The sequence below is a fragment of the Pteropus alecto genome, unplaced genomic scaffold, assembly GCF_000325575.1.
Source record: "Pteropus alecto unplaced genomic scaffold, ASM32557v1 scaffold100, whole genome shotgun sequence".
Lineage (NCBI taxonomy): Eukaryota > Metazoa > Chordata > Mammalia > Chiroptera > Pteropodidae > Pteropus > Pteropus alecto.
In genome coordinates, this window is record NW_006430723.1 from 5,421,345 (window position 1) to 5,448,274 (window position 26,930).

General features: G+C 38.3%; 1 protein-coding gene across 6 annotated transcripts in view; it reads left to right on the plus strand.

Annotated features, from left to right (window-relative positions):
- Positions 1–26,930, plus strand: part of CTNNA2 (catenin alpha 2) — a 988,991-nt gene that overhangs the window by 424,502 nt on the left and 537,559 nt on the right. For 2 of the 6 annotated variants that reach the window (XM_025049498.1, XM_025049506.1), the window contains exon 8: positions 982–996. The exons of the other annotated variants lie outside the window; for them this stretch is intronic. In XM_025049498.1, coding sequence (XP_024905266.1) covers positions 982–996 — 15 coding nt within the window. The remainder of the gene's footprint in view (positions 1–981; positions 997–26,930) is intronic. 6 annotated transcript variants of the gene reach the window in all.

Genomic DNA, 26,930 nt, shown 5'->3' on the forward strand with positions numbered 1-26,930 from the left:
AATATATATATAATCTCACATTGTATCTTTACTGCCCATAGTCTTTGGACTCTAAACCAAGCTCCTTTACTCAAACTGGTGAGAAAATAGAGGTTAAAAAATATTTGAAACAAATAAGCAAACAAATAATTATTTTTTTTTTAACTGCAGGACTTCTCAGAGCCTTTACTATGTTCACGTGTTTTGTGATTTCCCAGAGGAGAGAGACAATGTGCAGACCTCCCAGACTTAGGTGAATATAGTAGCCTTTTTTATTTTAGGAGAATTTCATAGGACTAATATTCCTTGCAGACTTTGATGCTAGGAGACAATAAAATACAGGACATAATTCAATGTTAACTGTATGGGGTTGTGATATTGTGGTTTATAATAAGAAATATATATCTGGTCTTCACCCCCAGTTCTAGCACAGAGCTTGGAAAACCTTGGGAATTTCCTAAGAGATGAGAGAGATCAAGGTGTCTTTTGTTATGTTAATGAGGCAACTTTTGAACCTCACCAGGAGTGGATGCTGTTTGGCTACTGGAAAACCAACCATGTAATTAGAGGGTTGGAACTTTTAGTTCAATCCCTAGACCTCCCGAGAAAGAAGAAAAGAGTCCGGAGGTTGAATTGCCCAAAACCAATGATTTAATCAATCCTGCCCATGTAATGCAGCCTCCATAAAAAATCCAAAAGGACTGGGCTCGGAGAGCTTCTGGGTTGGTGAGCACATTTGGGAGAGTGGCACACTGGGAGAGGGCGTGGGAGCTCTGTGTGTGATCGCCATACCTTGCCCTGTATCTCTTATACATCTGGTTCTTCCTGACTTATATCCTATAATGATAAACTGGTACTCTAGTAAGTAAAATGTTTTTCTGAGTTCTGTGAGCTGCTCTAGAAAATTAATCAAACCAAAAGAAGGAGTTGTGAAACTTGCGATTTATTGCCAGTGAGTCAGAAGCCCAGGTTACAACCTGGATTTATAACAGGTGTCTGAAGTGGGACCTGGCTGGAGTAGGAGCAGGTCTTACAGAACTGACCTCTTAACCCATGGAATCTGATGCTGTCTCTGGTTAGTGTCAGCATGGAGTTGAATCTTGGACTAGCTGATGTCCAAGATTGCTTGGTGGTGTGGGGAACAACCCCCCAATGGTGGAACTGGGTTCGGAATAATTTAAGAGTGTGTGCTATAAGTGATCAGAGTCAAGAGTAGGCTGTGGAGAAAGGTACTTGTCCTCAAAGGATCCATGGATTTTGGAAAGATGGAAAAACAGAAGAAGGAAGGCCATGAGCAAGCCAAAGGTAGTTGTGAGAGAAAAATAAAATAAAATTTAAAATTAATAAGATTAATAGTAGCAAATACCTACTGAGCACTTATGGGCAAAGCAGATGGGTCAGTGCCTTACCTACATTTTCTCATTGTATCTTCTTTAAATGGACGTTATCATCATCTCCATTTTATAGAAGAGGAAAACAGAGGTTGGATAATCTTTACAGAGTCACACAGCTACTAAGAAGTAGAGCCACCATTTAACTTGGGCCATCTGACCCTGGACTCTTTATTCTTTGTTACAGGATCCCTGCCCAGGTTGATGGCAGGGCTCATGGCTGGGAGACTGACTGGCAGGTATGAGTGGTGCCAGTTGGAAACAATGCTAGGAAGACTGAGCAACTTGGCAGTGCAGAGGACCTTGGGACTCTGGCTGCTGCTTACAGTTGTGTGTGCACGTCGTTATGTAGTTGTACACTGCACAAGCTACCCTGTGGAGGGGGCAAGTGGGGGCTACCTCATTCCGCAAGAAGGGGCACATTAAAAAATGTGCATAAAAATGCCACAAGGGTTAGGAGTGGCCCTGATCATGTTGAGTAAGAGGAAACCTTTCAAATCCCTTGTCCACCATTTCTTCCAGTGAGCTTAAAAGAGACATACTGAAGAAGAAAATGCTTACTTACTGGCAGCTAGCACCGTCTGTGCCTCCTTTGCTGGAAGTGGTAGAAATCACGATGTTGCCTCTTCATGGTACAAAGAGTACCAGTCTGAATCTCCCAGGCTGTGCCATAGGAGAAGAAAACCCTGGAAAGCTTACACCCACAGAGCAGTTTTGGGGGAAAGAAAAATAATGGTTCTACTTATAGATTTTAAATTTTTGTTAATAGGCCAGCTGCATGCTCAATTTATTTGTTCCTATTATACATGTAGAAATAATCCAAACAACTCAAGTTTATCAATACGTTTGTTTCATTTTAGCAGAGACAGCTAAAGAATTAGGCATTTTTTAGATCAGTGATTTTCAAACTAGTTCAGGAGATGGAACCTCTGGATTGTAATACAATATTACGATATTTATATTTAACTTCAAAAACTAGGGCTACGCATTATAGTGAAACTATGATTACATTATGTAGAGCATGTAAAATCACATCCATGGACATACATGTTCACAGAAGAACACACTTTCATGATCAATTGCTATTCAAATGTTTCTCTATTATGTATCTATTACTTATCGCTTTTTAAATAGACTTAAATTTGATGTAGAAGGTACTTGATATTTAAAGAAAAATATTATGGACTAAAGAAATGATTCTTAACATATTCAATTGCTATGATTTCTAGGAGAGCAAGTATATTTTAGCAATGTAACTTGGGTGTTAATTGTACACTTTGAGAATTATGGTTCTAGAAACGTGTCTTCGTCTATTTGAGCTAATATAAGAAAATACGACAGACTGGGTGGCTTATAAACAACAAAAGTATATTGCTCACAGTTCTGGAGGCTGGGAAGTAAGATCTAGTAGCCTGCATCGTCACCTTCAGGCAAGGTCCTTCTACCTGGTTCATAGCTGGCACCTTCTTGCTGTGTCCGCATGTGGTAGAATGGGACTCGGAATCTTTCTGGGGCCTTTTATAAGGCACTAATCCCATTCATGAGGTTTCCACACTCACGGCTTAAACACCTCCCAATGGTCCACCTCCTAATGCTTTCAACTTTGGGGGTTAGAATTTCAACATATGAATTTGGGGGGACACGAACATTTAGTCCATAGCAATATGAATGTTTGCAAACTGCTTCAAATTCGTCTTATCAATAATAATATTTAAGTGCTTAAGATGTGCTACATGTTTTACATATATCATTTCAGAATCATCATAACATTTTTGTGACATAGGTACATATGAGGAAACTGAGGCACAAAGAGTTCAGATGATTTGTCTACAACTCCACAGCTAATTTGTAAGAGAGTCATGCTTCAAATCAAGACTTCAGAGATCACACTCATATAAATCTATTGGGTTCAATTCTATCTGCTACAGCATGTGCAAGTTTCCATTGCACTAAGAACTTGATCCCATGAGTGGAATATCTAATGGCGGAGTTTCTAGGATGCATGTGAGTGCTGAGGCTTGCCAACTGGTGCCTTACATCTTGCCTGTTCTCCTTCTGGGCACTGCTCTGGTTACCAGAATGACTGAAAGTTCAGGGCACCTTGGTAAGTTGCTTTGAAGTGTTGTCTGTTTCCCATTGATTGCCCCTCTCCTTTAGCTGTCACCTTTGCCTTCCTTGTACTGTCCCATTCTGGTCCAACTGGCCTATCTATACAGACCTGTTTCCTTTGGCATGGCCTCAGAGTTGAGGCTTTTTACCTTTCCTTCACTAGCTCGTGAAATCTTACCATTTCTGTGTCCTATCTCAACAGCACACGGAATCTTTGTTCATTCAATTGTGGCTGGTAATGTCTCAATACAATTAATTTTTCAAGTTTTCTATTTTTTCCCCACAATTCTGTCAAGACTTTATCAACTACCCTAATAGGAAGAGATTGTAAATATCACTGTATTTACCAACAAGAAGACCCAGGGTACAAGTTAACATTATTTGCCTTAAATCTGGTTAGTAGCAGAACAGGAAGGAAGCTCAAGTTTCTTCAGTCTCAGTCTAGTGGCTTAGGGAAACTGTATTTCCTGTACTCTTAAAAACACACCATGTAGGTATGTGTCTACTCTTACACCCCTGCCCATGTGGTTGGACGGTGCTTGGGGCACCTTGCCTGATCCATTACTAAGATGTCTTTGAAAGCTCTCTGAGATAGTTCATTCTTCCCTTGCTATAAAAAATCTTTGTGTCTATACCAGCTTTTTTGAACTATTCTCATTAGAGATCAGATTTGGGAAATTAGAAAAATCCGTATACTCTACCAGGAGTGTGGAAAGGAGTATGTGTTTTGAGAGGGGGTTAGATTCACTAACAGAATCCTAGGAGGACCAGTGCACTAACACCTCCCACCGATGTATTGAGGGAGGTGAATATGATGGAAGGAGTCAGAGCATGAGCCGAAGTCACTTGTAGACAGGGAGAGTCAGGAAAAACTTCCCCACTTCTCCTCAGGTTTTTACCTTGTGAAGACCTCACATGTATCTCACTAATTGACAAGAGGCAGGGAGAGTCAGGAAAAACTTCTCCACTTCTCTTCAGGTTTTTACCTTGTGAAGACCTCACATGCACCTCACTAACTGACAAGAGGCAGGGAGAATCAGGAAAAACTTCTCCACTTCTCCTCAGGTTTTTACCTTGTGAAACCAAGACCTCACATGCACCTCACTAACTGACAAGAGGAATTGGAGACACCCACTTGAAATGCTTTATGAACTATAAAACCTATAGATCTCTGAGACATTTCGGGTTGTGGGACTCTCTGACCCAGTTCCACAGATTTATTCAAGTTCCTGCGTCTCTTCTTGCTGTTCCAGGAACAGATGGAAAACTAGAGTCCTCTGACTGCCTATTTTGAGTGCATGCTCTGGAAATGAAGTGTTCTTGTGTTTTCAAACACTTCACTGGAAGAAGTGTGGTGCAGACCAGCCCCTTTAGAAAGCACAGTTGTTATTTATGTTTTTTTATCTCTCCTGCAGTCACCCCACTGTGCTTTTCTGGAGGTTTGGGGAGGGAGAGCTAAACCCCTGTGGTGAGGAGTAATGAGTTTCCCTAGATTTTCTGTGAACCAGCTCTTCTGAAAGCTAACCTTCTCCCCAGGCACTTACTACTAATTAAGAGAAGGGGTGGCACTGTTGGTAGATGTCAACAGAAGCAGTTCTCCAATTTTTTTCATCACTTTCACATCAGCTTTTCTTTTTGTTCTTAACTCTCTGAGTAGTCATGCACGGAAAGGGCAGTGTAGCTTTTGGACTCAGTTTCCCTCCGTGGTTAGGTGCAGGGTCTGCAGTCAAACCGCCTGGGTTTGAATCCCAGCCCTACTACTGTCTAACTGTGTCTTTGGACACATCAGTTACCCTCTGAAATAGTCAGCTTCACCACCTGTAAAATGAAAATAGCACTATATCCCTTTGTGAAGATAGTTTGTGTATTTATAAATCACATAATGTTTCTTGCAAAATTGCTTCTTGGTATCTGGTCTATGTGGATATTTTAATCAGTCCCTTATTTAGCAGACAGTTATTGACCATCTACTTTGTGCAGAACAAGGTGTGAGTGTGGAGGATCTTGCAGAAAATATTCCAGACTTTCAGGGACACTCAAATGCCAGAGGGAACTGTTTGTTCAAACCAAATCAAAGCAAAAGACACATCTACAGGCTGTGGCATTGGAGAAGGCTTCTTGGTTGGGATCGAGATGCCTTCTTCCACCTTGCAGAGTACTAGAACTTAGAGAACTAACGGGAGAAGAAGACGGCAGGGAAATCGCATGATCAAAACCTTGTCCCAGTACATACCTGAGGCCCTCTTGTAACTGCCTTTCCCTGCATCATCTGCTGTAAATCTGGTAAATAGAAAAGGAGACCTTGAGCTTCTCCTCACACCTTCAGCTCTGCACCAGGGCCTCCATTGTGATGATTTCACTATGAGAACTGCAGCCTTCTATTTTTCTCTCCCCCAACATTGTTTTAAAGCATAGCCTTCCAAATGTCATTCCTCTCCTGAAGCCAATATATTTTTTACAGTTGGAGTTAGCTGCAATGTCTTTCACAGCTCGCAAGTCATTGGGAAGATTTGATGTTCATTCTGCTAAAATATTGCTGCCTGAGGACTCAACTGTGAAATGCAGCTGTCTTGTATGTTTGCGCTGAGTGATATTCCCAACACACATCGGCTGAGTGCGTGTGCACACACACACACACACACACACAGACACATGCACACATACACAAGTTATAAATGAAAAAATTCAGAAGTGAATGTATGTTTATTACCTAAGGGGTGCTACCTAGTTATAGATGTCATTTATCCTGACCAATTTCAAAGATACCATAGACAATAAGGATCTAGATTCTACGTATTTTGTGTGTGTTTTTGTGTGTGTGTATGTGTGAGGAGAGGGGGAAGAGGAGATACATCTTCATCTAAAAAAATATTTGCAGTCTAACATCTTAAGCCATAATCTCTATACTAGGTAGTTGGAAGCTCTTTATAAAGGAGATATATACAGGACAGATTTTGCAAATAGACAATTAGGTTCAAATGTTGGCTTTATCTCTTTATAAGATGCACAAAACTGGACGAGTTACTTAAACTCATCAAGCTATACTACCACATCTGTAAAAAATGCCTCCTACCTCCAATAACCTTTGTTAGAATTAAATGTGATCATATAGATTGTTCTTTGTGCAATGTATTAATTAATTAAATATACTAATGAATATATTAAAAGGAAAATTCTAGACATAAACGATTCATAAGTTCTGAGTAGGGCGATGAAATCTCGCGCCGTTCCGCTATGTCCAGCCCGGGGCATGTATTATCCCTCTGTCCAGCATATCCACCCGACCGTTAGTGACCTAGCAGCCAGCTTGGTTATCAGATCAGTTATCAGAGTGAGAGATCACATTCACATACCTTTTATTGCGGTATATTGTGGTAATTGTTCTATTTTGTTATAAGTTATTGCTGTTAATCTCTTACTGTGACGAATTCACAAATTAAACTTTATCATAGGTATGTATGTGTAGGAAAAAAAACATATCCCCTGCAGATGAAGGGGGGGCTCCGATCACATTTTTCTTCCCTTTCTCTTCTATCTGTGGGGATTTATTTAAGTGAGTAATGACATTTTTCTCATCGTTCTCACCATTCCTTCATAGAAAGCCATGGAGTTTCCTGATTTTAATCTGACTTGCACCTCTCAGGACACCTCTTAGGAGAAAGAGACAGAGCTCAAGGTTATCTGTCAGTCACTGTCATTAACTAGCTTGTAGGCCAATTGCATTAGGTGATTTTTAAAATGCAATAATTCCCTAAGATTTTGAAATCATCACACGTGTTCACAATGGCCTTAAAAAGACAATTCTTTACATTTCGTTTTGAGCATGCCCTCTTTAAAAATAGTTGCAAGAATAAATTTTCACTTCTGTTTCAAGACTCTTTGCTCTTATCCCAAATTCATACAGAAATTAAAGAGCATCGAAATCTCTGTGAAATTGAGGCTCTCCACATATAGATTTTCAAGTGTAGAATCAATGGCTTCATTGGAATTAAGGCTTAAGTGTAATGTTACTGCCGACATCCTTGCTATAAATCAGTTTACTGAGTTGAGCATGGAATTTATTGCCTTTCACAAGACAAAGAAATATACCTCGTAAGACTCATTTCTGCAAGAGTCTGTGCTTATTATTATTTTAAAAACCTAGAATCCTTACTAAATTTAACATATTACAAAAACCTTCACATAATACTTAATACTAAGAAAATCTGATTTATGTTTTTGACCAAGGACAGAGCTTGATAAAATTCTATAGTTTCAAACTCTTCTGCTGTGTTATCCTTTTTCAAACAAACTCTTGGGCAGAACTCACAACCTACAGATGTATAGCATACAATAAAGAATTGTTCTTATCGATATTGGGGGCTCTGATCCCTATCTACTTGGCCTCTTTTTTTGCTTCCTGCACCTCCTTTACCATCTACTCCTGAGTCACCATCTCAGAGTATTAGGGCTTTACAGAGCACATTTGGAAACTACTGGTGTACTGGAAAGAGAACCAAGTACAAAACAGAACACCTGGGTTCTTGTGCTGGTTTGGCCAGTGACCAAGTGACGGGGCAGTAACTACACCTTCCCAGGACTATTTTTCTCTGTCCAGTAAGGGAATTAAAAAAATGATCTCCATGGTCCTCTCAGTCTCTTGTTTTGTTTTAGGTGATTGGTTTCCTTATCAAGTGTTCATTTTCATTACCTCCATGTCAGCAGTACAGTTTGTCCACATTCTTTTTTTCCATGTATATCTTCAACAAATATTGATTTAGTTATTATTATGATCCAGTATCTATGTTGGTGCTAAAAACAATTACTTAAAATATATTTTATCGTTTTCCTTTTAAAGTATTTGGACATCTGGTTAGTATGATCTTTATCTGCTTCATAGAGAATCACCACATTTGAATAAGATTGATCTCTGGTGTCAGCCACAAATGATGGGGTAGATCAGTCCAACTGAACAGGCATATACTGCTTCCCATCAGGAGCAATGCCTGAACGCTAAGGAAATGCCTAGAGCAGATATACTTTGTGCAGGTTTCTATGACTGTAACCACTGTGCTGCATTTCAACACTTTGGGTCATGCTTCCTTCCCTTTGTGAGCTTTTTGAAGGCAGGCAACGTCTTATTGATCTCTGGGCTCTCACTGCCTAGCTTGGTGCCAGGCAGAGAGAAGGTGTTTTATTCATGTTTGATGAACAAATTAGTGTGCAGTGGTTGTGATGGAAGGAAGCCCAGCAGTTAGAGTTTTCAGTTTAAAAGTTCCTTTTCATTGCCATATGTGTTGTCTCATTTCGAATGCATTCTGTCAAGATAATGGTCCATGAGGGGCAGCTGAAGAAAGTCTATGCCAATTCTTGTGGCGAATCTTATTAAGCAGTGTCTTATTGCTTCTTGGAAGAAGGAGGCTCCCTTTCCTTAGACTCTGAGTCAGGCTATCAAAAGGCATTTTCCCACTAAAGTAGTTTCCTATCCCTGGGGTTAGCAAACATTTTCTATAAAGGGCTTGATAGTAAACATTTTAAGCTTTGTGAACCGTATAGTCTCTGGCACAACTACTCAAGTCTACTATCTTAGCTTGAAAACAGCCATAAACACTATGTAAATAAATGAGCGCAGCTGTGTTTTAATAAAACTTTATTTGCAGAATCTGTAGTTTGCTGATCCCTGTCCTAGCTTATAATCCAGATGTCTCACAAGGTTCTCATAAATTTCAACTTAGTCTTTCCTTACCTGACACTCATGAAAATGGATAAAATAAATGATCACTGGAAATTTCTTGGCCTTGTAGGGTTGGCTGGTCTTTCTTTCCCATGTTCCTTGAAAGTCTAAAATACTCTCAAAGAGATCTTCACATCACCTGGTAGTTTACATTCTGAAGGTTGTCTCTTTCCTGCACATTTAGATCTCCTTTTGAATGTTCATACCTTGAACAATCAAAAAGCACTAAGAATCAAATTTTTTCAAAGCATAGCTATGGCACGCTTTACTGAAGATTTAGAAAAGGGGAAAAAGATTGCAAAATGCAGATATCTTCTAATTGAACATTTAGCATTCCCAATTTTTAAATTTTCTTCAACCATTTCATAACTAGCATGTATCCATTGGTTAATTCTTCACCACAGCCTTAAACGTACTGACATCAATCTGCTTTCTCCAGTTCCCTTCCTCAACTGTTTAAATGTAAAACCAAAACCTTCCCTGTCCTTCCTGGAGAGAATTTTGATGCTTTTTTGCTTCTGGGACTTCCATGTTGCCATGTTCCTGTCTTCCACCCCATGCCACTTATCCAGGCATTTCACTTAGTGAAAATAGTCCTCTCATAAGTGGACCGTTACGGGGGTGATGGATCAGATATTTTCCCCCACATTATGTTCACATGCTGACGTCTCGATAGGTTTCATCCGGCATCCCATTTACTCATGAAAGTCAAAGCCAAATGTGATGAGGACTTTATAAGGTTTGCTTAGAAGCGAATTCTCTTTTCCGGTTCTGCCTAAAGTGACGTCTGATCACAGCTCACAGCTTGCTGGGTCTGGAAGGGCTTCTAGGTGCTTGTCCAGTGCAACTTCAACCTCTTTGCTCAGTAAGGAGAAAGGTCCTGCATAAAATCCAAATAGGATTTAAGATGTAGGACCAGAACTCAAGTCTAGAAATTTTTACTGCAGAGGAGAACAATGTCTATCAGGTTATGCATCTACAAAATCACTAGTTACCATTATTATTTTTTAAATATAGTTTATTGCTAATTGATTAAATCACTGTGCTCATTGTTTCTATAAATACTTTTTTTAGTGATCATTTTTGTAATAGTTCCTCAAATGGGATATTAAAAGTAGTACAAGAGAAACTGCAGGAGGGCGGGAACCAGGCAGATGCTTTTCTTCCCGGATTTACAAAGGGCTTGGTTCTGGAGGGGATGTGAATGAGGAAAGGGAACAGATCTCATAAAGTATTTAATTCTGTGATCTCGTCTGTTTTTTTAGAGCTTTCCTCATCTCCTGAGACATATATTTCCTATAATAAAGTCTTATGCTTATATAACTCTTCATCTTTTTCAAAGTGCTATTATATATTATTATATATCATTTGATCCTCACCAAAGACCTTGAACCATAGTAAATATACCAAACTGGAAGTCACTTTAAAAGACCAAATGCCAGCTAGCCAGCTTTCCCCAGTGACACCCAGACTGTACCCTTTATGTTCTTTCTGACTTCCACAATTCACAAGTACAATGACACAGGTATCTCTCTCTCTCTCCTCTTCCTTTAGTCTTTTTTTTCTCTTCTTCGCTGTCACACATACTGATCAATAAGATGAGAAAGAAGAAAAATTTTTAGAATCTACCTAATTTCTAAGTGTCCCTTTCTTAAAATGGTTGCACTGAATGAGATAATAGCTTTGGAATTCTACTAAACATTATTCAGCCAGCATAGGCATTCTCTTTATGTTGAGGATCTCTTTCCTCCAAGCTCCTTAAGACAGGGGTACAGTAGTTAGAATTGGAATCTAGAGACTCCATAATATGGGGTAGTCAAGGAAGGAGTTTTTTACTATCTTCAACCAAATTGGACCAAAAACTATTCAAAAAATCACCTATTCCACCATATGGGGCGTATGTTTAATTTTTATAAATAGTCGTGTAATGGATGAGCACTAACAGCATATTTTCTGGCTGTTTTATAACAAATAATGCATTTGTTTTTTTCCATTCTCACCTTTTTTCATGCCTGACTTTTCTTCCATAGCTGTTCTGAATGAAGCTTATTCAGTGCTGCCCCGATAATCACATAATATTCTTCTTTTTGTTGTTGTTGTTGTTGTTGTTCTGCTTGTGTACCTGTTCTTTTTGCCTTTGAAATTAAACCTGTCCGACACTATAATTGAAAGAGAAAGAGCTTCGGTTTTAATTACTCTGAGTAATAAATATGACAACGAAAAGGGCTCATTCACAGCTATTACATCAAGCAATGGAGTCATCAGGTTGCTGATCCTGACCCATAAAAGCTGTCACCTTGAAGTGTTCTCTGATAGGGATATTCACTGGCTCAAATAATAGCTGTTTATCCATTATCCACAGTTGAAGGGACTAGGGGAGGTGAGTGTGCCCCAGTGGCATCCATAAAATGTGGCATGGTCAAAAGATAAAGGATGTGGAATTGTGAGACTTGGATTCAGATTTGCTTACTGGCTCTCCTGCTTCACTGCCTGTGTGATAGTGGACAAATAACCCTTTTTTCAGTGCTCTTATCACTAAAGCAAAGATGATAATTCATGTCATGACTAATTGAGCAGTTTTTGTAAACACTCAGGTACTATGACATTGAAGATTGCTAGGCTTCTGTACTTTGCCATCCAAATTGCTTCCGGTATTCAGAGTTCCAACTAATTTTCATCCCCACTTTCTAATGGCATCAAATGGCTGAAAGGAAAATGTAAGAAGGAAAGAGAGAAGCAAAGGGGAAGACTAACATATAGACTTGATGATCAGTGTCTGTAGGATCCATATTTCCTTCAGTGAACTGCCTCCACTTCAAGAAAACCCAAAATGGCACCCCTCAGCAATTCCGAGTCATTTCAGCATTGGGAAGCCTCCGGAATAGCAACCAAACTGGGGATTTCTTAACTTCTTTTCACTTTTTTTTTTTTAATTTAAATAAAAATAGGTTCTGTTGGTTGAGAAAGAACAACTGAGCATATTGTGGCCATGGAAGATTTTTGCATTGTACATACTTTGAAATAAATGTTAAATCTATTCATTGACCCTTTGTGGGGTAACAGTTAAAACTATGTACTGGCCTTGGCCTTGAAATGACAAGGCTCTCTCGTTATCCTATGGGATTTAGTCAGAGAGCTAGATTCTTAAAGCAGAGGGTCAGTGCTGTCTGCTGAGTCAATGTGAAGGGCTATGCTGCTCAGAGGTCAGGAGGGCCATGACATTTGTGGCACAGGAGCATTCTAGGCCTTGTGCCAAGCAAGTCAGTGAGAAAGTGAAAGAAAACAGGGCCAGCATCAAGGGAATGAGGCTGTTTTCCTCCGTGCAGTCATCTGTTTAACAAATGGCAGTTGAAGAGATAGTGTTAACTGTTTGAGCAAATCATTCCTAAAAATAAAGTTTGCTTCCTGACCAACAGGAATCAATATAGATGTATGATATTTATAAGCATATCTTTCCACCCAGTTGAATTAGAAGATCAGGGAATTAAGAAAGTCTCTGTCTCTTGATAGAAATTAATGTGAAAATATAATTAACTTCTCTTATGCATTTATGAGTGTTTGTTTGTTTGTTTGTTTTGTCTTTTGGATGGTTTCTTTTTTATTGATTGGTGTTTAATAGAGGGCCCAATGAGACATTTGTAGCTAAATTTGTTAGGAGCCACTTCCAATTAAAGTTTACTTGTAATGAAGATAAATGATAATCTGAGTTAATAGGAAAGCAATATTCAGTGTTACCTTAGAAATGATTTACACAGAGCAATTTAGGAGCCTTTCTAGTACATAAATTAAGGTTCCTCTGTGATTAAACCCCAAACCACTAAAGCCCCTCTCTTAATTTGATGTGTAAGGTGAAATATCATTATAAGGCATGGGATCCTTGATCCTGTTTGAAAGTGACTTCCTATGAAAGTCTGCAAGGCACTGACCTTTGGCCAAGCAGCAGAGAGCCATGGTCTTACTACTGGAGTTTCTGTCCTTTGTTATACTTTCCTCTTAACCCCTAAAATGCACAATTCCCTTTCCTAGTGGGTAAACTCTTTTCTAGAGTATAAGCTCTATAGGAGTGGAGAGTTGAGGAAGTGTAATTTTGTCTCTGTGCATATTACAACCTCAGCATCTAAAATAGTACCTGGCACTGACAGGCACTAGTAGGTGTGCAACAGTATTATTTGTATAAATGGAAGGATGGAAGAATATGTACCTGTAGTAAACAAATGAAATAATAGATTGATTGTTCTCCCTGTATATATTAATTGACCTCTGTAAATCAATTGGGGAAGCTTTAAAAAAATACTAATACCCAGCTCCCACCACCAGACATTCTTCTGTAATTGGTCTTGGGTTTGACCCAGCGATTGATATTTTTAAATCTTCCCAGGTGGTTCTAATGTGCAGGGGCAGGTAGGATCAAGATGGTAGCCCTGTCTCAGAAGGCCTGGAACCTCGGTTTCTTCTCAGTTTCATCCCTTCCACTGTGCCCCACCACTTATATTCCTGATAAGAAATATCAGTTCTGGTTTAACTCTATTCCTCTTGGTCGCTGTAAGCCAAGAGGTCATTTAATCTTCATTGTGAAATAGTGCTACCTACTATGAGATTAGCTGCAAATCTCTTAACATTTTTGAACCTCAGAATTTGTATCTTTAAAATTGATATAATGATGTCTGTCTTGCTTACCTCACCATGTTTTTGTGAAATTCACTTAAGAAAATAAGTGAAAAAATGTTTCAAAAACTGTAAAGTATTATGAAATCATTAAACGAACATTATTGTCATTTATGATAGAAAAGTATAAATGTTCTATTAATTAATTTGTAACTTTAAGGGCATAGAATTTGAAAATACTTTTACATTGACATGGGATTTGGTTTCAGAAAATAAGGGATGCATCCCAGATCTGTTATCTACTATTCACGGTAAGTATAACTACTCACATTCTGAACTTCAGTTTCAATGATACCACCTCTCTCTGGAAGCTTTGAGAACCGGATGAGCACACATGTGAGAAAAGTATTCTGTAAGCTCTGAAACACTGTATAAATGTTAGTTTTTGTTACTGTTGTAATTATTTCTTCTGCTCATGGAGCTAACTCCCATTATCTCAAGACAGTTAATTCTGTGCATCTCTTCCCAACTTCTAATTCAGTGACTTGAAGTTGACCATGATGGGAGTACTTATACCATAGAAATCAGCAAATGGTGCTGATCAGGGCTTCCCTTCTCCCTCCCTCCTTCCTTCCCTCCCTCCTTTTTCCCCCTCCCTTTCTTCCTTCCTCTCTTTTTTTTATTTCTCAAGATCCAGTTTACCATTGCCTATATCTGAAGAAATGTAGCATTATGGGAGTCAAAAAGTAAATACTTAGTTAATACTGGATGATTTGAATAAGTTGAGTCATGGTTGAAACCAAGGAAATAGCAATGGTTGGTATATAACTCAATACCAAATATATTTTTTATTAAGAAATTTTATCTGCTTAATTTAGATCGAAAGCAGACAACAAGACAAAAACTTCAGTCTTTTCCCCTGACCTATTCAGACACCACTAAAGCACGCACCATTTGTTAGCTTAAAAGTGAAGATTACCTAGCTCATCAGTTCACCGAAGCCAACGAGTCAGTTTCAATTATTCAAGCCAAAATGAGATTTGTTTCCTTTTTAGAAAATCTCTTCTGCCCTAAGGAAGTTCTTATTTTCTTGACAGGCCATTTATTTTCGTTTGTGGCTGACTGATTGCAATCTTTGTCAACCATCACTCTGATGACATTTGGGCATCTCTCGCCCCTTAGAACCAGCTCGGAGATTCCTCAAGTGGTGTCCTTGCCATCAGCGCGGTGGGATGGAACATCCCAAATAAGCCCTGCCGAATAGAAAGCTGTTCTCCTCTTCTGTTCTCTCCTCTTGTTCTGATGTAAGTGGTGTGTTTAATTGGGTCCAAACACAGGAATTTTTATAGACTCACTGTAGTCTCTGTAGGATCAGACATTTAACCCCCTGTAGTTTTGCATCATTTTATCCTCTGAGGCCTCAGTGTTTCCTGAAATTTTAGTTGTTAATAAGTGGATGATAGGGGCATAGGTCATGCACTATCACAAAAAGCAAGTTAAAAAGAAAGACACTGCTCTTTCCGCTAGAAATTAGCCAGATTATATAAGGAGCTCAAGCTAGAGAGCACAGTAATTAAAATAACAATGGAATGATATCTTATGCAACACTTAGCAAATATGATATTTTCATTTGTGGTATTGTACAAACCAAGCATATGAGGCAGTAATGTTAAGTGATTTGCAAAAGGCCGAGGGAAAGTGAATGAGGACCATGGAACAGAGTATTTCTGGAGCCTTCTCCTGCTATGGCAACCAAAGGCCTCTTGTGCACAGGGAGTGCTGTGGCACATTGAGGTGTCTGGCTGACTTATGTCTTCCAAAGTGTTATAGTTCAACAATATTCATGGTATGTGGTCTAGAAAGGGAAAGTAGAGGTAGAAAAATCTATCCATTGATGTTTAGTGTTGAATGTAGAGTTGTCATTTTGCAAGTCTTCAAATGATTTTTTCCAGTGTACCCACACAAGATCAGATGCGAAGGACAGAATCATGATCACCAAGTTCATGGGAGATTGCTTTTTAGTGCTTGCCAGTGTAATACAAGTAATTGACAATGAAATGTTGTTCGCCATTCCACCCGTTAGACTATTCTTCTCTACTGTGCAGAGAACCCCTTTTTAGGTATTAAGATTAAAAAAATAATAATAATCGATTTCTTAATAAAAGTTTTCTTGTGTCTTTTTTTTTAATTTCTTGATCTCAGCTGGCTCATTTCCATTCTGAATTTGGCATGTTCTGCTTAACTATGTAGACCATCAATGTAAAAAAAAAAAAAAAAAAAAAAAAAAAAATGGAGGAAAAGGAATTTGGAAAGCATGAACAGAGTGTCTACATTAGTCTATGAATTTTATTTCTACTTGCTGTTTGCCTTGGTATCCTGTGGACCAACCAAAGTGAGACAACCTCCCAATGTGACAACTGAGAAAGTCTTTGCAGGGCTCACTAAAAATCTGCTTCCCTTTGGTCAAAACTGTGGGACTGACCAATCCCCTATCTTTGTTTAAGAACATTTAGACATGGTGCAAGAGCTTTTATATTGGGATTGGAATCACTTGGTCGATGATCTCTGACTCTGATGCATGCTGATGCATGGTGAGACGGTAAGGGTGTGCAGAAGGATACATTGTTAGGATTTGGAGTCTTACTAAACTTCTTCCCCAAAGACCACCACACTTCACACTCTTGTAGCTGCCAATGGAAATGACTATTTAGGGTTAATGATCTAAATAACTGAATTATTGAATCTGTGCCATACATCCACAAAAAAAAAATGTTTACTTAACATTAAAATAATAAATTATGTATTCAAATTTGAGGGTGGTCCTATTCAGTTCACAATGGTGAACAAAATATTCCTCACCTTTATTCCCATAAGACAAATGTCTGTAGTTCTCTACCTCCAGACCTGCCTCATTTTTCCTTTATCTTCTAAAATTAAAACTAGCCAAACAGTTTAATAAAGTGTGAAGTTTCATAGTGAAAGTGTAAGGAAACCTGCCACTGCAGTGTTATAAACCTTGGTCACTGACAATTAATTATGTGGGTTCATATGGCCCTACTGATGTATAAGTGTCCATTCATTCACTTGCTCAGTGTTTATTTAATTAAGCCCCCACCGTGTGGCTAGCATGGATCTAGGCTTTGAAGATACAGGCCTAAAAAAAAGGACACAATCCTTTCCTCATGGAGCTTAATGTCAAGTGCAGAAACAGCCATCACTCTAATAACCTCACATACAAATGTGTAATGATAATACATACTATGAAGGAAATTAAAGAGAGATTATTCATTCATTTGCAAGCTGGGATAGGCAAGCATTTGATTTGAGATCTAAAGGACAAATAAGAATTAACTAGTTGAATGGAAATGGGGAAGGTTAGAGGGAGGAAAAAAATCCCAGTAAAAAGACAACCTGAAAGTGACTACTCTCTAGAAAATGAAAGGGTATTATTTTTAAGTGGAATACAGGCAGTAAGGAGGAAAACCTCTCATCAGGAGGTAAAAGAGATAGACAAAGTCCAGGTATTACTCCTATTTGCATACCCTTTAAATGATTTTGGTCTTTATTCTAATAGCAAAGTCTTAAAGGTTTTAAAGGGCATCATTCAGATCTAAGGTTATTGGGGCCTTTGAGGAGTCCATGAGCCCCCTGTAATGGAAAGTCTATTCTGGAGTCTGTCTAGTGACCCAGTAACAACTAGATCCCATCCATTGATAGGTGCCAAAGGCAATGACTGGCTGTGTCCATACTCCAAATCACTAAATTACAGGAAGTGTGACATCATGGGCATTTTTAGGGGGCAGAAATGTTCCAAAGCTTTCACTCAGTCCTCAAAAGGGTTCATGACTCAGGCAAAAAAAAATTGAATTATTGACTAGTAAACTCACAAGTTTAATCTGATTTGACATTTTGCATCTCCTATCATTGCTTTGTCTCTTGTTTTTTTTTTTATGGTAAAATTTCATTGTTCGTAATATTTAAAGTGAGTATTAGTACTGGCTAATTGGAAATTGTTGGTGGTTGTTACTAGAGTTAATGAATTTAGTAAGCACCCAGACTGTTCTCTGAGTTTCGTTCTATAAAATGTGCATATATGCCTATTATTTCTTTAAGTATTTCTTAATTAAAGTTTCTGCTGGCCAAGGGCAGGCATTTTATTCCCTTGAGCTGCGGATTCAGACTCTTTCAGGGTTTCTGACAGTAGACTGTCCTTTCCTGTTCTGTGAGCCACCAAACCACCCTCAATTCCTAATGCTGAACTTTCTCTGTAGTTCTGTACCACAGCACAGTGTCCTTGAAGTGCTGCCTGCCCTCTTGAAGGCCATTTTCTAAGTTACGCCTTTTATAGCCCTGATTAGGACTGAAATGCAGAGTGATTGGGGCTGTTCTCTCTCGCGTGCGCGCTCTCTCTCTCTGTGTCTGTCTCTTTCTCAGTGTATTTTCTAATGGCTTCAGACTTTGCAAGGACTTTTTTTTTTCATATAAAATATTTCCTAATAACATGATCAATTACACATTGACTTGAAGATTATGGCAGCACTTTTGTGCAAATTACTGTGCCAACAAGTCCAGGACCTGTAATCTGCTCCCTCAGAAATGTATATTGATCTCCTATCATGTGTCAGACATTGAAGATACAAAATTATAAATCACGATCCCTGTCCTCAGAGGTCTTACAGTCTACTAGGTTGTGATGGGATATATTTTACAAATAGTTAAAATAAGATATGTTGATTATGTCATAGACACATACAACTGGCTTCAATATTTATTGATGGTGAAAGACCCAGTGAAGATGAGTAACAGGAGAATGCTGCCTCCTAGGATTTGGGGCCCATAAAGAGGCCTTTAAAATAAACTGTGACTCAAACTTGGATACAAATCTGTGTGCAGAAGGGAGCTTCACTCAGTGTAAGGATTTAGAAAGGGCTTCTTGGGAAAGGTTACATCTGCATTCAGTCTTTCATGAGAACTTAGTCAGGTAGAGAAGGAGCAAAGGAGTGTCAGGCAGAGGGTGTTGCGTAAGCGAAGCCATGGAAGGGGTTAGAGTGTGTGCATACCTAAGAAAGTACACGTAGGAACATGGAGGAAGGCATAGCTACCTCTTCCACCAAAGCAAGTTTCATAAAGGTGATTTTGGAGCTGTCTTTGTTAGCGAGATGTGGGAACACATTGCAGGAAGAGGGAGCAGCTCTTACAAAGTCATGAGATAGGAGAAAAGTAGGTGGCTTTAGGGGGCTGCACGTGGTTTCCTACCCCTATGTGCTCAAGGAGCACGTCAGGAACTGATGAGAGTGCAGGGAGGTGAGCATAGAGGGGCTGAGTACGGAATTACCATTCTCAAAGGCTTGAGATTGGTTCTGTTGTGAGTTTTCAATTTGAGATAATGGAATGAACTATAAATAGTGACAGCTCCCTCTCTCAAGCCTGTTTGTATAAAGAGGCACAGATAACAGCATGAACAGGAAGTCACAAAATAATGTATGCTTGTCCTTCCCGCAAGAGCTGTTTATTGATCTGCTCTGCCAGGCCCTGTTCTAGGTTCGGCAATGAAGGAAACAAACAAAAATTTCTTCCTCCTAGAGATTACATTTGAGTAGGGTTAAAGAGACAGTGGACAACACAAGCAAGCAAGGGTGCAGTGTGTTCCTTGCTGAAAGGTCACGGGAGCTTTGTTTGGTAAAAGCAAAGCAGGCAAGGGGGCAGGGAGTGAGTTGGGGCTATGTTTGTAATTTTAGGTAAGGTTTCGGGGGAAGGTGTCACTGAGGAGGTGACACTGGGTAAAGGCCTGAAGGAAGTGATGGAGCAAGCCGTGAGGACCAATTAGGGGAAGAACATTCTAGGCAAAAGGAGCAAAGCAAATGCAAAACCTGGATTGAGGAGCATTTGGGTAATGTTACAGAATAACAGGGAGGCCAGGGTGGCTGGGCTGAGAAAAGAGGAAAATGAAACCTGATGGGTTCAGTTGCAAGGGAATGAGATGGGTAACAAAGATGCAGTGATCCAAAGACTCATTGACCTAAAGAATCACAGGTGGAAAGTGGGGTGACAGGTAAAGGGAGATAAACTATTTTCTCTATTTTTCAGAGCTCTGACAGCCTTTTGGGTTCTGTGGGAAATATGTATTTATTTTGTGTTGCTGGGCACTTTTGCCTGACCCGTGGTTCACTACTGCTGGCTGTGGGAGAGTTTTAACTAACGGAGAAGCCTGCAGCTAAGGAGTTAAGTGATACTTTCCACTCCGGATGAATCAGACAGGAATGAATCATTTTTTAAATTACAGAGGTGGACACCACTTTATTTAGTAACCGTCCTTTTGAAAATTAGCTTTAATCTTTTTGATTTGAGTCATGATTGTGGAACTGTAATTACTTAGAACAGCCTTTTTTGTCATCTAACCCAACTCTAATTTTACAGCTGAGGAAACTGAGGTACAAAATGTAAATGGAATGCTGTTATAAATGTATCTGTTTACTATTTAAAACACTATTCTGGGGAAAATTCTTTTGTGAAATAAATATGCCTCCTCAATTTATGTGTTCAAAAATGTTCGTTCAAAACTATTTATGAAGTAACTACTACGTATTTGACGTTAATTTGTCATCTGGGACCACAACCACAAATAATGTGAATTTGATCCCTCCTCAATCAAAAAATTGTGCTGCTGGGGTGGGAGATTGGGAGTGGGAGATGCAGATAACAAACCAGTAAGTTAATAAATGGAGAAAATCATTTCAGACAAATGTAAGTGATGTAAAGACAATAAAAGTGTGCTGAATTAGGAAGTGCCCGAGGAAGAAGAAGGAAAAAAAAGAAAGAAAGATAGAAAAAAGATTTAAAAAAAATAAAAAATGCCAAAGGTGCGGGTGGGAGGCTACTTTAGAGTACGTGGTCAGTAAATGTCACTCTGAGGAGGTGAACTTTGAACTGAGAGCAGATAGATATGCAGAGGTCGGCCATGTAGAGACTGGGGGATGAGTTTTCCAGGCAGAGGGTACAGCCAGTGCAAAGGCCTGAGCTTGGTGTGTTCAAAAGACAGACAGAAAGCATATGATTTCATATAATGAATGTGAGGGAGTGAAAGTGAGGGGGGCAGCTCATATGGGGACTTTTTGAGACTATGGTCAAATTCTATTTTTATTCTTCTATTGAGAAAAAGTCAGAAAGCTTTCAACGGGGAAATGATGTGATCTGGCTTAAATTTTTAGATCATTGGGTTTCTGTGTGGAAAACGAACTGTGTTAGGACAAAAGAGGCATCAAGGAGGCCAGATGGGAGGCCGTTTCACCCGCTCCGGCAAGAGAGGACGGGGGCTTGGACTTAGGTAGCCCTGGAAGTAGAGACATAAGAACAAACTGGATCTCACCTATCAGTTTTGAGTCTCATTAGCTGTATACATCAGTAGGAAATAATAAAAGAATAAACATAGATTTCTTTACTAACTTCACGTAAGGTGATATGTGGTGTGTGGCTTTTCCAAACACAATAAAACTATATAGTAGAAGCCTAAATGTTCAGATTGGTTCCTGAAATGAGCCTGAGGTGGGATGGTTCCTGCCAATTAAAACTTAGGCATCACTCTTGTGCCTTCGCTCTAGCTCTGGGACTAAGCTGGCACTTTTTTTTATTTTTAATCCTTTCTTCTATATGCCTTGTTGCCAACTGGAATTGACCTCTGATTAACTTCAAGGGTTGCTTTGCCAGCATACCTGAATGTCAAGTAAAATGCAATCTCCCCTAGCTCCTTAATTCCTTGAGGACTTCAAATGTGGGCCACAAGGACCACTTTTTGAGTTCCTCACTCAGGAAATCACAAGTTAACTTCCAACATGGAGACCTTGTGGAGCATCAGTACATTTTTTTAAAAAGTTTTCATACTCCCTGTTCTTTGTGACTATGCCTTAATTTTTCCTTATTCATTCCCAGAAACAGTGCTGGCTATGAGGCAGAATAATTACTCCTCGAAGATGCCTGTGTCCTAACATTTGGAATCTGCAACTGTATTATGTTACAGGACAAGGAGAATTAGGATCGTAGATGGAATTAAGGTTGTCAATCAGGGAACTTTAACATAAAAAGACTATCCTGGATTTTCAGAATAGGTGCAATGTAATCACAAAGATCCTTTAAATCTTTGAAGGAAGCAGAAAACTAGAGTCAGAGAGAGATTTGAAGAGCTGGCTTCAAAGATGGGAGAAGAGAGCAAAGAACCAAAGAATTCGGGAAACCTCTAGAAATACAAAAGGCAAGGGAACAGATTTTCCCCAAAACTAACAGAAGGAACAAGGCCCTGCCAATATCTTGATTTTACCTAGTGGAATCCATTTTGGAATTCTGACCTCCATGACTCTAAAATTGTGTGTGTGTGTGTGTGTGTGTGTGTGTGTGTGTCTGTGTGTGTGTGTGTCTGTGTTGCTTGCTTTAAGCCACTGTGTTTTTGGTAATTTGTTACAACGGCAATAGGAAATGAATACACTGGCATTCCACTATTGTATTCTGATGAAGTGACATTTGAGCTGAGACCAGATAAATATTGTTAATGGAAAGAGCTTATCCACTCTCCTCAGTTAACTTCACTTTTCTCCTTTTTGAGGTTTATTATAATGGATACTATGACTATTACTACTGGTCATTCTTATTTTACAAAACAGGAAACTGAGGCATAATAAGCATCTAAGCTGGGATTCTAGCCCAGGTAGTGTGACACCAGCTTTTAAATGTGAAGCTTACGCCTTCTTCCATGGCGTCTCAGTGCTCAGCTCCTGGCTGGAGCGGGGAGAGCGGAATGGAAAGCTTGAACTCGTGCATGTGCATGGGTTCACTAGCCTTAATTGTAAATTTATATCTGCAGAGACCTTGCACTGATCCCCTATCTCAGAGGTCTCTTAGCTTCATGACAGAAAGAGAACTTTAGGGCATTTCTTCAGACTTAAGAAAAGTTGATTAACATTTAGAATAAAGAGTCTAGTTTAGGTGCACATTGCTTAATGAAGGGTGTACTGAGTTGCAGAAGTTAACGTAGGAGGCAGAAAGATAGGAAGAAGAAACTTATGACACGACAGTCTGGCATTTTTTTCCAGCTCACAAAGTAATATTTGTTAAAGTTCCGTTAAGCATTTTACTTTGTCTAGGTCAGTATTGTGTGAGGGAGGGGTGATACACTAAATGCACAAGTGTATCATGGCCTCTCCTGTGTTTATGGAGTAGTATTACACGTGCTAGAGCATAAAAACACACTAGAGCACACAACAAGTGACAAAAATAAAGCATTTTTAACAATGATGAACTTCGGGAATGCAGATTTCTCTAAGCATAAAAGACGTGGGCCACAGGTTCACTTAACAAAAATATCCTCCACAGAGGAGAGGAAGCCACGAGCCATCAAGTTACCATGATGTAACTACCTCATGTTGGTGCTGGCTTTGGCCAATGGGAAAGGCATAAAGAGGGAAATAATTGGGCCAAGTACTCAAGAAATGCACAGAGAAATTGCCCAGTTTTGGGAACACAAGATTGGAAAACATAAGCTGGAAACAGCATGCTTTTTGGTAAAAGGAGCTAAAAAAACCCAATAAGGACATGTAAGTAGAAAACAAAACAAAAGGAAAATCTAGATTAACTGAAATGTAATTGCAATTCATTTAACATCTTCTGTTAATAACCCACATGCTATTTCCCTTTCAAACACACATTTTTGAGATGATAATTTTTGTTTAAATAAAAGGAAAAAAGAAAGGAAAAATAGAAAAATTCTAACTCTATTCTAGAATGTACCAAGGCTACCTCCCATTTCCATTTCTCCTTGACTTTGGACACTGAAAGTTTGTGGTCTGTGTAATGACCCCACACGATATTTAGTCAGCAAAGGAGAACTCAAATTAATAGCTATATGATGGAGAAGATGTCCATTAGTGGAAGTTTCAAGCACTTGAACAAATTTTTAGTAATGACAGAGGGCTTGTGGGTAGAAACACTCTGATTACCTTGGGAATTCTAAGTATCAAGGCTTTGTTTCATCGTCCTTAATCCTCACAGCCAGTAAGGCAAGGCTGGATGCAGAGACTTTTGGCAAAATCATTTACCTAGTATAACTGTATTTTGTTCTTTTAATTAAATAATAGACAAATAAACATATTAAATCAAGAAGCCAAAAAATTAAAGGGAGATTTGATTTCATAAAAAGGAAAACTTTCAGCATTATGAATTTAAGGTAAAAAGTTGAATGATGGATTGGGAGGAAGTATTCAAATGATTAATCTCCTGTGTATTTAAAGAACTCCCACAAATCTATAAATACTTGAAAAATGGACAAAAGATGTGAAAGGGTATCTAGAGTAGAAATATAAATGGTAAGTAGACTTGAAAATATGTGTTTAGCTTCAATAATAAAGGAGGAATGCCAACTAAAATATGACTTAAAATAAACAAATGTATGATATCCAGTTATGTCAAGGTTGTAGAAAATGACTATTTTCATGATAGGAAGGTTAATTATCATAACTTTTCTGGAGTACAATAGACAGTATCTATGACAGTTTTTAACTGTGTATATCTTTTGCCCCAATAGTCTCATTTCTAGGCATCTATCCCACAGACATACAGATAAATATAATAGTGCATACATAAGAATATTCATTGGATCCCATATCTGTTCAAACATTATATGTGATACAAATGTATAGACGTGCAGAAGAATAGAGCCTCAAAAAATATGCAACATACTGCTAACAGTGCTGGCTCTGGAGAGAAGGGTAAATATGGCAGATAAGACAAAAAGGGCACTTTCACTTTTATATTTTCTATTGTTTAAACATTTTGTAATGAAAACATTTACATGCATTACTGTGTAACTCCGCATATATAGTAGTGAACGTACTTTTAAAAATCTGTTTAGAAAATGGCTAGATTTGTATAATTCCAATTGGTATGGTTGCAGCTTCCTATAGTTGGTAACTAAGTGCATTCTAGAATAGGTAAAATATGAATTTGTTTAATTCATATATTAAACAAATATATGAATAAAAACAATGATTCCACATATAATTTATAGTCAGACATAAAAAATAAGTCTATTATTTGTTCTAAATGTTAGAAAGTAAACCGTGGGAACATCTGTTTTGAAGGTGGCTGTATGACAGTATTTTTCGTCCTCTCTTAGAAATCACAAAAACACCAGAGGAATAAAGAAAAAGAAAAGGTTAACACCTTTTTCTTGGTATTCCCTAAACTCCATAGACTTTATGTCAAAATAGAGATGGAGCCAGAACTACTTGGAAGAAAGAGAAGGAAGATGGTGAAGTATGTAATGAAAGGATGGAGTGGCAGCAGATCTTAGAGAGTGGCAGCAAAATACATATTCTGCAGGTGAGGTCTTGCTTTCACATGCCACCTTGTAGCTCCTGTTGGCCACACTTTTACTTATGGATACCATTAAGAATATCTTACATAAACTATGAAACTGAAAGAAGTCACCCATTAAAATATTAATAGTTTTAATGAGGTGAGATTTATTAGAACAATGCAAAGGAATGTTTTGATATGTCATCATGCTTATATAAAGGTAAAAACAAAAAATCATCTCTACATATACTGAATTGAAAAATTGTCAAAATCTAACAATTGGTCTTGATTAAAAATAAATGCACACACACTCAAAATAAGAATGCATGGATACTTGTCCAGTGTGATAAAATATATCTATCTTGGCTCGAAACCTAATACCTGGATAATTACCACAAACAAATAATATTCAGTGAAGTAGCAGTATATGAAATTAGGAGAAATCAGTAGCTTCCATGACATAACTGGTTAGAAGATATAATGGTAGAAAAACATCAACTTAAAATAGCAACATACAAAAAAACACCCCCAAATAAACATTTTCTTTTGTACAACCACTATAAAGAAACTTTCCACCACTACTGAAAGTCACAAAGGAAGCCTAGAGCTAATGGAAGAACAGGACATGCTTGCTTGGATGAGGTACTGCAACAGTGTATCTGATGGCAGATGCCAGTACATCAACTTAAATATGTAACATCATTAAAAATAGGAAGTTTGTAGAATCACATGTCTATTTTAAAGTTCGTATACAAAAATAAACAAATTAGAAAATGTAGGTACACCAAAGATCAACGAAGGTATATAGCAATTAAAGAATTAAGATTGTATTTTAAGCATGTGTGTAGATGAACATATTTCTAGAAAAGGTTGGAAATTACAGACAGTAGATCCAAATATATATGGAAATTTAGTGTATGAAAAAGGCACCACCTCAAATGAATGAGGAAAAAAGAAATCATTCAATGCATAGGGTCGCATTCTAAAACAAATATATGCAATTAACATTTGATATCTCAAGCCACATACCAGTATAAATTACAAACCAATCTAAGCTTTCAGTGTAAAAATTGAAACCAACAAAGTACTTTAAGAAAGCATGGACAAATTCCTTTATAACTTTGGAGTAGAGAGTTGTGTTTTTTTAAAACTATATCTTAAAATTTATTAGTCATTAAAGAAAAAGATAAATCTAACCATATGAAAATAAAAACCTTCTTTGTGGGGGAAAAAAATCAAAAGAGCAGTAATAAACTGGGAGAAGTATCCCTAACTCATCTAACAGGCAAAGGTTTCATTTCCCTCCTATAAAAAGCGTTTCTGGAAATTGTGAAGGAATAGTCCTTCGACCCAGTAGAAAAACTGATGACAAATATAAGCAAATAGCCGCTGATGAAAAAAAGAAAAAGTCTTAAATGTATGAAAATTGCACAATTTCATTCTTAATAAGAGAATTGCAAATTAAAAGTATCTTAAGTCTATGGCCATGCCACCCTGAACGCGCCAGATCTCGTCTGATCTCGGAAGCTAAGCAGGGTCAGGCCTGGTTAATACTTGGACCTCAAAAGACCAGGTGCTGTAGGCGTAAAAAGAAAAAATAGTATCTTAAGATAGTGCTTTTAATTTTTTTCCAACTATCAGACTGGAAAAAATCCAAGATTTGATAACACACTTTCTTGGTCAGACTATGAGATAAAGGATTTCCTCATACAGTGCCAGGAGGAAGTATAAATCCGTACAACTCCTGTGGAAATGTATTTAGAAATCGCTACAAAAATTACAGAACTTCAAAT